The sequence below is a fragment of the Eschscholzia californica genome, unplaced genomic scaffold, assembly GCF_041429995.1.
Source record: "Eschscholzia californica isolate CP2 unplaced genomic scaffold, dmEscCali1.0.p SCAF_1, whole genome shotgun sequence".
Classification (NCBI taxonomy): domain Eukaryota; kingdom Viridiplantae; phylum Streptophyta; class Magnoliopsida; order Ranunculales; family Papaveraceae; genus Eschscholzia; species Eschscholzia californica.
Genome location: NW_028238198.1, coordinates 67,832,508 through 67,845,007, shown reverse-complemented (window position 1 = coordinate 67,845,007; position 12,500 = coordinate 67,832,508). Strand labels below are relative to the sequence as shown.

The 12,500-nt window shown below is 35.4% G+C and overlaps 1 protein-coding gene across 1 annotated transcript; it reads left to right on the top strand.

The window, feature by feature from the left end:
- Positions 1-5,941: 5,941 nt before the first annotated feature.
- LOC147568550 (uncharacterized) lies at positions 5,942-8,100 on the top strand. The gene has a single exon (XM_086654963.1). The coding sequence runs from the start codon at positions 6,393-6,395 to the stop codon at positions 7,923-7,925; it is 1,533 nt and encodes a 510-aa protein (XP_086511089.1). The 5' UTR covers positions 5,942-6,392; the 3' UTR covers positions 7,926-8,100.
- Positions 8,101-12,500: the final 4,400 nt, after the last annotated feature.

Here is a 12,500-nt window from a genome sequence, read left to right as displayed (position 1 = left end):
TTTGCAATCGATCCACATGTCGAGCCAACCAGTCTTAGTTCATTCCATTAACGGAACTCAAGATCATGGTCCACCAAGTTATCTAATATCATATAAATAACTAGTGTTTGCAATCGACTCACATGTCGAGCCAACCAGTCTTGGTTCCAACTAGCCTATGCTTTCTAGGTTAACAACCTAAAGCAATATATCACACACAACTATTGGTAGCACTTATGCTCCAATATCATACACATCATCTCATACAATCAATTATCAACATAAATAACATAAACACAAACAATTCTTAGTATCCAGGCTGCTGTCCGGGTGTATATGTATACTATATTTATATAACCTAAATAACCTAGGTTGCTGTCCGGGTATATGTATACTCCATTAATATAACTATAATGATCTAGGGTTACTATGTTGTTGTTGTAATTAGTTTCTAATCATAATATATATCTATGGTATCACTAATTAGTACTAATTTGATGATAACCTAACACAAATTCATGGTTTAAAGTTGTTATTGTTCTAACCATTCAAATCTAGGTTTAAAATTAAAGAGGGCTATATAAACCCTAGGGAAAAAGAAACCTACTTGATTTTTGTAGCACCAAGAAGAAGAAACCAAATCCTTTAGTAACCCTTTGAAGCTCCCTCACTTTCCCACACTTCTTCTCTCTAGAAATCACTTTCTCTCTCTAGGTTGTATTACTTCTTTCAATTCCCAGCTATTGAGAAGAAAAGAAATAAAAAAAAAGGGAAAGAAATTAAAGGGTCGGGAAGGGTTAAGGGCTTTCAAGCTTTATAGGGGTGTTGCTATTGGCACCCTCGTTTTTGCTAATAGCACCCCTATAAAGTGAGGGTGTTACATTTCATATTCGATTTTAAGAGTTTAAATTTGGGAGTTATTGTGCTTATCACATTTTTTATGTATCAATGTCATTCTAATGACTATCATAGTATCGTAGATCGTAGTCAATTTCAAAAAAAGAAAAAACACAGTATGATTGTCACGTTTTAGAGACCAAAAGATAAGATAAATCATGTCAATGATGTGTTAATATCAGATGTACGTTGTATACTTGTATGTCAGATATGCGATAATAGATGACTCGTGATATTAGATATCGTACAAAACTATGTTTTTGTTCGATATCGTTAAATTCTCAATGTATACAATAGATTTAATGGGCGTACAAAAAAAGTCATTTACATTTTTATCAGGGACAACTTATTTGCTCACAACATAAAACATATAATCTATCAACTCAATATATAAAATATATAATATAACTGGGTCCAACGGAATGTGATGCACAAATGACAAATATGTACAACAGAACATAATTTTGGAGGGAGATTTTATAGGGGCCCCCTATTTTTGTTAAAAGGGTCCCTCCTTTAAAAGCTCCCCTAAATCTCCCATTTTGGTTAGAAGTTCTCCTCCAAAAAAAATGCGTTCTTGCTTCTCTAGTTTGACCTGACGATATCAAATTTGTCCAAACTAAGAAAAACTCTCTTGACCGATTAAAATCCCCACCCCTCTTTCATCTTCCTCATAACTTCTGTTTCATCTTCTTCTTCTTCTTCTTCTTCAGTTTATCTTCTCTCTCGCTGTAGAATCTATCACCTCTATCACTACCGCCATTTTCATCTTCATCTCTCCCTCATTTTCTCTCGGTTTCTCTCTCTTTTCGCCTTCATCTCTTCCTCTCTCATGTTCCTTATAACCCGATGTTTAGTTTTTTTCGATTTTTTGAAACTACGTACATTGTTTGAATACTTGAATCTACTGGTTAGCAACACAAGGAATAAGATTTGCTTACCTTATTTGGAAGCATTTCGTCTGGGAGTGGGTGAAAATCAAGAGAGGAAGAAAACCCTCGACTGAGCTTTTCGGTCGCACCAGACAGAAAAGCTACTGGTGGCAAATACAGTGGGCTCGAGCCGTAAATAAATTCATTGATTTGTTAAATAGTCATTGACCTTATTTAGTTAAAGGACCCCCATGCAATGATTTAAACAAACCCACTTTAAGAGTGTATATCACCTACACTAGCAATCTAGATATCTCAACTTTAAATCTCTCCAAAACTCAAATCCCTAAACATTTCTCTTCTTCCACTTTTGGGATACCTAAAGTTTCAAAAAACAAAACCTAGGATTTGAAGAAGATGAAAGAGGAAGAGATGAAGATGAAAAGAGGGAGAGAGAACGATAGAGGAACCGAAAGAGAATGAGGGAGTGATGAAAATGGCGGTAATGATAGAGGTGGTAGATTTTACAGAGAAAGAGAAGATAAATTGAAGAAGAAGATGAAACAAAGCTATTGGCCCAATTTTCGGTGGGCTCGGGTCGATTATGCAATATTCACGACTCGAGTTCACCGTAAAATGTTGCATAATTCTGCCTGAACCCACCGTAAAATGGTGCATAATTTGGCCCGAGCCCAACGAAAGGGCCAAATTTTTTACCAAATTATCTTCGGGGGCCAAAATGGAAATATTTCTGAACAAAATGATATACACACAAAAGCCACATCACCTATTTCTTTCTCCTCCACTTCACCTTATCTCTCCTCCATCACACCACCTCCTCTCCACCTCACCTTTCTTCTCGACGAATGGTAACCGGCCGGAATAAAAATTCTGGGCGGTTACCTTTAACATAAAAAAAAATATGTATATATTTCTTTCTCTCTCCTTCTTCTTTCTCTCCCTCCTCTTCTTCTTCTCTCTCTCTCTCTCTTCTTCTTTCTCTCTCTTCTCTTCTTCTTCTCTCTCTTTCCACTCTCTCTCTCTACCTGATGTCCGGCGAACGTCTGGTTTCCAGACCGTGAAGGTCTGGAAACCAGACGTCCGGCGAAGGGGATCCTCCCCTTTGCCGGACAGTAGGTAGATGAGGAGAGTGGAAGAAGAAGAAGATGAAGATGAGAGAGAGAAGGAAGAAGAAGAGAGAGAATAAGAAGAGGAGAGAGAAAGAAAGAATTTTTTTTTTTATGTTAAAGGTGACCGGTCGGAATTTTGATTCCGGCCTGTCACGATTCGCCGGAGAAGAAAGGTGAGGTGGAGAGGAGCTGGTGGGATGGAGGAGAGAGAAAGAAATTTTTTTTATGTTAAAGGTGACCGGTCGGAATTTTGATTCCGGCCTGTCACGATTCGCCGGAGAAGAAAGGTGAGGTGGAGAGGAGCTGGTGTGATGGATGAGAGATAAGGTGAAGTGGAGGAGAAAGAAATAGGTGATGTGGCTTTTGTGTGTATATCATTTTTTTCAGAAATTTTTCCATTTTGGCCCCCGAGGATAATTTGGCCCTTTGGAGATAAAACGAACTGTCGGACACAATTAGGGGCCAAAACGGTGAGTTGGTCACAATATGGGGGCCAAAACGGAATTAACCCCTCTTTTTCTTAAACTAGTTCGTATATTAACATCCACAACTATTAACATCAACAAGCACATCATAAATAAAGTTCTTCATTAAGGTTTGATTCTTGTGTATATTTCTCCTCTCATAATAAAATATTTTAAGAATTTTTTTCGTACAAAGATTCCTATTAGTATTAAACCCAATAATGTCTATTTTGTATAAAAGATAGATATGGATTCAATGATACAATGATTTTGTAGTTTAATCAAAATTCTAATTTTTTTTCAAAACAAATGTGAACTAGCACTATGATTATATGATCATTTATATAATTCTTTTTTTACAAAGCGTTCAGCCCGTCCATACTCAAATTCCTGACTCCGCCTCTGGTTAGCACTCGGGGGAGGAGATTGACTTGGTGAATCTCATTTGACCCCAAACATCTATTGCAGTCGGATATAAAAGGATTCAGATTAGGATTGTTCTTGGTCAATCTCAGAGTAAAATTATATATATCATTAACATAAAATACTTTTCACACGATAAATTATGTATTTGTTCAGTTTTAACAAATTAAAGTGTAACTATCTTCACTTATTATACTTCTCTAAAGATTTTTTATAAAGAAAACAAAGAGTAATTTGAATTATTGTGTCCAATGTCTTCAGGCTAAATAATAGAGAAATTTTTTATGAATATTGAATTTGAGTATAAACAAAGTAGTTCCTGTAAATTATAGACTGTTTAATTTTGTCAAGCTTTAGACTAGTAATATTTTGACAGTTATCGTATTTGTCACATCGTAATGATGTATCAATGTCTCCGTAATGACCCCAATACTAAAAAAGAAAAATAGGGAGAAAAAGGCAAGAGAAATGAGAAGAAAGATAGCAACCAAGCTAAACCAATGGCACTTGTGCTATTTTAGGGGGCGGGGGGGGGGGGTATTGGATATGGACTTTCGCGGACATTTGAGAGTCTGCGAAAGTCCGAGGCATTCAAATCCAGACATTTGAGAGTCCACGAAAGTCTGAGGCATTCAAATTAAGACATTTGAGAGTCCACGAAAGTCTTAGGCATTCAAATCCAGACATTTGAGAGTCTATGAAAGTCTGAGGCATTCGATTGTCTTCCAAAATGTCCCAGACTTTGGTGGACTTCATAGTTTGATGGATTTTGTGAAGGATTTGGGACAAATTTGAAAGCCAAAATGTCTTTCAAAAAACAAGAGACGTTTGAAGTCCATCATGTGATCAAACAACAATAATAATATTAAAATAATAAATGTCTACCAAATGTCCACCAATGTCCACAAATATTCATAGATGTTTACGAAAGTCGAAAAATATATATTTGAAATGTTAGTATAAATATATTATTTCATGTGATTAAACAATAATAATAATATTAAAATAATAAATGTCTACCAAATAACTACAAATATTCACAGATGTTTACGAAAGTCGAAATATATATATTTGAAATGTTAGTATAAATATATTATTTCATGTGATTAAACAATAATAATAATAATATTAAAATAATAAATGTCTACCAAATGTCTACAAATATTCATAGATGTCTACGAAAGTCGAAAAAAATATATATTTGAAATGTTAGTATATATTTTTTTGTGATTAAACAATAATATTAAATATATTATTTCATGTGATTAAACAATAATAATAATGTTAAAATAATAAATGTCTACCAAATGTACACAGATGTCTACGAAAGTCGAAAAATATATATTTGAAATGTTTAGTATAAATATATTATTTCATGTGATTAAACTATAATAATAATATTAAAATAATAAATGTCTACAAAATGTCCACCAATGTCCACAAATATTCACAGATGTTTACGAAAGTCGAAAAATATATATTTGAAATGTTAGTATAAATATATTATTTCATGTGATTAAACAATAATAATAATATTAAAATAATAAATGTCTACCAAATGTCCACAAATATTCACAGATGTCTACGAAAGTCGAAAAAAATATATATTTGAAATGTTAGTATATATTTTTTGTGATTAAACAATAATATTAAATATATTATTTTATGTGATTAAACAATAATAATAATATTAAAATAATAAATGTCTACCAAATGTCCACAAATATTCACAGATGTCTACGAAAGTCGAAAAATATATATTTGAAATGTTTAGTATAAATATATTATTTCATGTGATTAAACTATAATAATAATATTAAAATAATAAATGTCTACCAAATGTCCACCAATGTCCACAAATATTCACAGATGTCTACGAAAGTCGAAATATATATATTTGAAATGTTAGTATAAATATATCATTTCATGTGATTAAACAATAATAATAATATTAAAATATTAAATGTCTATCCCCAGGACATTTTGTCTATGGATCAAATGTCTTGAAATGTTTATAAAGACATTTTGTCTACAAACTCAATATCTTGAAAATGTCTATGTACGAAAAGTCATCCGAAATGTCTTGAAATGTCTACGGAACATTTCGTCTATGAAAGTATGTGAAAGTCCAAATCCACTACCGCTGAGACAAAATTAGTGTCAAGAGAGAAAAGGGGAAAAAAGAAGTAAGAAGAAGAACCCAAGAGTAAAGGAATCTAGAAAACCGCGTAAGTCCCCCCTTCCGCGTGTTTCTAGAGAAAGAGAGAAAAAGATAAGAGAGAGAAACTCATCTTAATCCAGCCTACACTTTTCTCCTCTCTCTATAACTGTCTTTCTCTTTTCTCTCTGCTACCAAAAACCATAACCTATGGTGACGAGGATGAAGGTCTAAAAAAAACTAAACTGGCAACAAATTTTCATCCCAAAATCCAACAAAATAGAAAGAAATTATGATATCCATTTTCATCTCCTCTTTTCACTCACCAAGAACCCTAGTTGGCGCTAATCACACCTCTGCTCGTTTCTGTTCTCGCTAGGGTTTCTATTTCTACTTCATCCCCCTTTTTTCAATCTTCTTAGGGTTTCTACTTCTACTGAGAGAAGACAAAGAAGTTTTCAGTGAGACGATGGATCATTCAACAGGGAAATCGAGTTCGTTAAGAAGTGTTTTGGTTCGTATGCTTTTATTTGGAGTTTTCATCATTTTCCTTCGGTTCTTCTATGTCGTTACAATCACTGGAGGATCTTGTACCGCTAGTGATTTCTGTTTCTTCTCCGTTCCTGAAAATATCAATTTGGCCGGTGCTGGTGTACAAATCGGTGCTTCAGCTGTTTCCGTTGCCGGAATCGGATCTTCTTCAAGTTCAGCTCTTCGTGATCTATGGACCAGTAAAGAATGGAGAAAGAATGTCGATTTCTATTCTTCTGTGTTTCAAGATCTGATTTCTCAAGGTTTTCTTTCACCTGATTCAAAGGTTTTATGTGTTGAAACTCCAACTGGACAAGATGTTTTCGCTTTGAAAGAGATCGGTGTTTCAGATTCAATTGGGATTTCAAAGAAATCATCTCCTCCGTTAGTGAAATCCGGTCAGGTTTTCCGACAACCTTTCTCTGATAATACTTTTGATTTTATTTTCTCCGGTGACGGAGGTCTCGATCGGTCAATTCGGCCGATTGATTTCGCTTCTGAAATTGGAAGAACACTCAAACCCGAAGGGTTTTTTGTTGTTCATACATCATCAGCTAAAGACGTGTATAGTTTCAATTCGTTTCTTGGTTTATTCAATTGTTGTAGTTTGGTTAGATCTAGGGAAATTGATAGTCCTGATTCCTCAATTCGTGAAATTGTTCTTAAGAAAAATACTGAAATTCTTGGCCGTGGGGATGAAGATTCCGATGGTAGTTCGAATAATAAATGCACTGTTCCGGCTCATAAGCAAGAACTGGTTCGAAAAGCTGAGCCAATAATTACAGAGGAACCATTAAAGCCATGGCTTACTCTGAAAAAGAATGTTCAAAACATTAAATATCTTCCATCAATGGCTGATATAAGCTTCAAGAACAAGTATGTATATGTTGATGTTGGAGCTAGAAGTTATGGTTCTAGTATTGGAAGTTGGTTTAGAAAACAATACCCTAAACAAAACAAAACCTTTGAAATTTATGCCATTGAAGCTGATAAAGCTTTTCATGAAGAATACAAATTGAAGAAGAAGATAAATCTTTTGCCTTATGCTGCTTGGGTAAGAAATGAAACATTATTATTTGAAATTAACAGAGACCCAGGTAAGAAAATTGATAATAATGAAAAGGGTATGGGAAGAATTCAATCTATGAAATCGACAACGAATCTTGTTAGTGGTGTGAATAAAATTCAGGGTTTTGATTTTGCTAATTGGTTGAAGAACACAGTTACTGAAAAGGACTTTGTTGTGATGAAAATGGATGTTGAAGGAACTGAATTCGATCTTATACCAAGATTGTTTGAAACTGGAGCAATTTGTTTAATCGATGAGATATTTCTTGAATGCCATTATAATAGATGGCAAAGGTGTTGTCCTGGGGAAAGGAGTTCAAAGTATCAACAAAGTTATGATCAGTGCTTGGATTTGTTCAATTCTCTCAGAAATAGTGGAGTTCTTGTTCATCAATGGTTCTAAACTGGTAACAAAAACCCCTCTTTTATATCTCTTGTAATATTTAAGATTACTCATAGATGTCTTGTTCTTCTTTACTAGTGCAAAATTGTAGTGTTCTAAAGTTCCAAAATCTGTTCCTACTTCACTGTTACTGTTCAATCATGAAATGAAAATGAAATACTCACATTAAAATTCCTGATCTTGTAGTCCATGAATGTATCTTATTTGATTCTTCTGTTCTGTTTTTTCGACCTTAGTGGCCTAATTATAAATCTATGACTCTGGGTGTTGTTGGAAACTAGTCCTTCTCTACCCTTAGAAGGGAAATTGATAAGAGAACTTGAAATGATTTTCTAAGTACAGGTTATTTAGCTTCATCCTTAGTCATTTTCGCTTACTCTGAATCTTTTATAGATCAATAAGAGTTAGGAATTCGAATGAAGAATCCAATAACCTGTCAATGGTATGTACACTGAGAACCTGGGAATAACGAAGAACGCATGGTTTATGTGTTCATCTTTTACCGACCAAAGTTGTCAAGAGAAGGCATAAACGTGGCTTGGTCTTGTGGTTAAATCTCGTTGGTATATACCGTGTTTGGGGTTGGATCTGGACTGGTCCCTTCGACTTTATGATAATTTCTTATCTAGTACGGAGATCCTCTGAACTAGCAATACGATGTGAGAAGAATGCTTTGATAGGAACAAGTTAGAAATTCACTACCTAACGACGACGATGTTAACAGAAATGAACACATAGCAGCATCAAACTAGTACTCAAGAATATGGTTGAATCCTAATCTCCATGACCATGATGTTTACAAGCAAGGGTGGTAAGTATTCCATGATTTTGTTCATCTTTTGTTGGTCTACCCTTTTCAGTTAAAGTAATAAATCCAGATCTGACAACAATTAATCTGACTTTGCCTGGCATTCAGAGTATCTCTTTTTTGGACTTTTTTAGGGCAAGTTCCATGTGAAAGATATCATGTCTTGATCGCCTGTTCATTATTGATGGATTATGGTGAAACATGAGGTGACAGACAACACACTCCCTTTCACTGTTAGCTGTACATCATGTGTGGTGTGGGTTCCTCATTTGTGTGACATTTCATCATTGATGTGTTTGTCTGTCTGCTAATCAACTCGTATCTCTATTGAATGAATACTAGTAACTTCGAAGAAAAATGAAGGAATCAAAAACCAAATCGAGGCAGAGAATTAAAGACATGATAAAAGGGATGAAGCTAAACAACCGGTCAATGTAAAAAGTTTGACAAGGATATGGATAGTTCCTGCTCAACCTCACTAAATACACAACTTATCTTTCAATTTATCTACATAACTTATCCGAAATGATGGGGACATGTATCTACTCTTACAAAGAGAGGAAGTTTTAAGTTATTCATACCGGATGAATTCGAGATGAAGGAAGATTTCAAAATTGTTGTTGTGCTATTAAAACTGTTCTGCCATGTACAAGATATCGCTAGAGACGAGACCATTGTGTTGACACGGTAGATTGCAACATAATATACTTAAAACCATATGACAATGCGAACTTAAAATGCTAAAATCAAAGTTAATGAAATTGAAATCTAAGTAGAGATAAAATTGGGCTTTAGGCCCAGGTTCCAAGGTGTTGACATAAACTCCAGAAACTCCTGGAGGTCCCAAGTTCAAATCGGTGGAATCTTTGGTTATTTGAATGAGGATTATTAGGGACATAGGGGTATAAATAATGTAGTGTAGTTGGGCTTTAGGTCTTTATTTAGTTGGGCTATAGGCCTTAAGAGTTTGAGTGGGTTATAAGCCAGGCCATGTTAGAGTTTGGGTGGGCGGGTAGCACGCTTATCACATCTTTGATGTATTCGATGCCAATTGTACGACAATGTAATCGGTTTTAAAAAAAAAAAAAGTTAGAGATAAAATTAATATGAGATTCGAAATCTAACTAGAGATTAAATAGATACGAATTAGAGCTCAAAATATTTGTTTTTGTCTATTATTGCTTCACTGCTTTTGATTTTGGTTTGAGCTTTATCATAGTTATAGGTAAAAAAGTTGATCTGCGAGAGTTCATTGTCTTGAGTAGTTTGAGATGGTTAGTTTTAACAAGTCGAAAGCAATACTGAGACTGCTCGGACTCCCACAACTGTATGCTTCTTGAGTCGTTGCCGTTACTAACCAATAGAAGTATAGACATTGGGTCCGAAATCACGCCATATATGTAAGAAGAATATCCAGCATGACAAAGTCGGAGTTAGTTTCTAAGTTGGATGAACCTGTAGAAACCGGATCTGTTTTTGGTCAATTTGGGCAACCAAACGTTGTCCAAATCAAGATCAGGATGGACCATTGGATTCGTCTCGTCGAGCTCTTGAATTTAGACATAAAGTTTGTCAAAATCCGATTTCATATGAATGAGTTATCATTGATTTACTTGGGGAAAAATATACGGATAACTAAACGTGTAGTTTTAGTATTAGTACCGTATTGGAAAAATAAGGAAAGTTTTACTTCCTTATATAGACTTTTCCTTATGTTACTAACAATAGATTGGTTGGGATGATGGGATGCTTGGCGTGGTTTGCACCACGCAAACCACGCATCACGCACGCGCGGCGTGGGCGAATGGGCGTTTAGGGCGCATTGGGCGCTTTAGAGGCGCCCGCACGCACTTTGCACTTCGCACTTCGCATCGTCGATTGGAGCCATTCGATTTTAAGACCAGAGATTTAATCCGACGGTTGAGATTTAATCAATAAATCTGATATATCCGTGGGGATCTAACGGTAGGCGTTTGTGGCGCGGGATCTAAATAGATCCGTTGAGATCTGACGGTCGAAATTAAATCTGTAACCCAACAGTCAAATGAAACATCCATTCGTCTATAGGCACCCATACGAAGTGGTGCCAATACCCCTATAAATACCATGAGAATTCAGCAAACAAAATATCAATTTTTTTAGCATTTCCTGGGCATTCATCTTCAAGCATTAGAGTTTAAGAGATCATTGTTCAGAAGTTCATATTACTTACAAAGTTCGTCAGACTATCATAACTAAGAGGTACCATCTTTACTTTGATAGGTAATCCGTTTTATCCTGGGAGACATACACCATTACTGTTGGTACTGATATACAGGGTGTACATTGTCTTAAGGACAGAGGTATCCTCGACTCGGATATTTTACATTTGATTTTTATTTATTTTTTCATTTTATTATCTCTGTTGTTATCTTAATTATTAGAAGATAACTCTCTCTCTGATTTATCAGATAGAGAGATAAACAAAAGTAAGTGTACTCTGTTTTGTGAAACAGAAAGATTAAGAACTATTCTCTTAAAAGAGAACCAGGGAAACAACAGAACCACTGTCAACCTTGCAGGTGGAAGAGGAGGATGACTTGGTAATTACATCGCGGTACACTCACTATGAATGAAGGGTGGGAATAGGACGGGGAAGGATGGGAAAGGGTGGGAACGGACCGGGTCGGGTGGTCGCAGGTTTACTCTCTCAGTTGGACCCTAAATTTAATGCCCATTACGATTCCGGAAGACTTAGAAGGTAATATTTAAAATCCTAGTGTCCAAATCCATTTGAGTCCGTCAAATTTTTAAAGTTTATCGAGTATCAGGTGGATCTAAGAGCATCTCCAATGGGACACTCTAACAAACACTCTAAAAGTCCTAGTTGTCAAGGACCAATAGAGATTCTCTTTCCCAAATGTCAATAGAGAGACAGTCTAATTTTTGTTGGTCTCCAATGGAGATCTCTAAAGTGTCTATACTTAATGAAAATGTCTTTCTTCAATTCAATAAGATAAAAAGTAGTTGAAAAGCAAGATTTTCTATTGGTTGAAATTTAAAAGTAACACTTAGAGAGTCTCAAGTAGACACTCTCATTTTAGAGTTTCTCTCTCTAGACACTCTATAATAAATGTGTCCACCTCATATTAGAGTGTCTAATAAAGTGTTCCATTGGAGATGATTTTTTAACAAAAACTCCAAAAAGTCTATGTGGCACTCTAAGTGTAGAGATTGAGTGTCCCATTGGAGATGCTCTAAGTTAGGTTGACACTTAGGGTCTTAGGGGCGGCTTTACAGTCTGGCCTTAGCTCGCTGCAAGTTCCATTACTAATGGGGCACTCTGTTTAAAAGTCAAAACTGAAAAATGAACAGTTAAATGGCATGGGCGGGAATAGTAGAGAGGTATTCCCCTATTAGACAATAGAGCTAATTCCTGTATGACCCCCTACTTTGTGACCAGCTTCTTTTATGACTTCCTTTTTTTTTCGTAAATTCAAATATGACCCCCTATTTTCAAGTAAATGTCATTACTACCCTTCTTAATTCTAAATTTAAAACATTAAAAAAAAAAATTATTTCCACCTCACCCCTCTCTCTCTCCACCTCATATCTCTCTACAACTCACCCCTCTCTCTCTCCACCTCATATCTCTCTACAACTCACCCCTCTCTCTCTCTCCAAGTCACCTCTCTCTCTCCAACTCATCTTTCTCTTCTCCGACAAGGTCGCCGGCCGAAATTTTTTTCGATCGGCAACCTTCAAACCTAAAAAAAAAAAAAAAATTC

Coding starts and splice junctions, on each gene's coding strand:
- LOC147568550 (XM_086654963.1), top strand. CDS start 6,393: ATGGATCATTCAACAGGGAAATCGAGTTCGTTAAGAAGTGTTTTGGTT.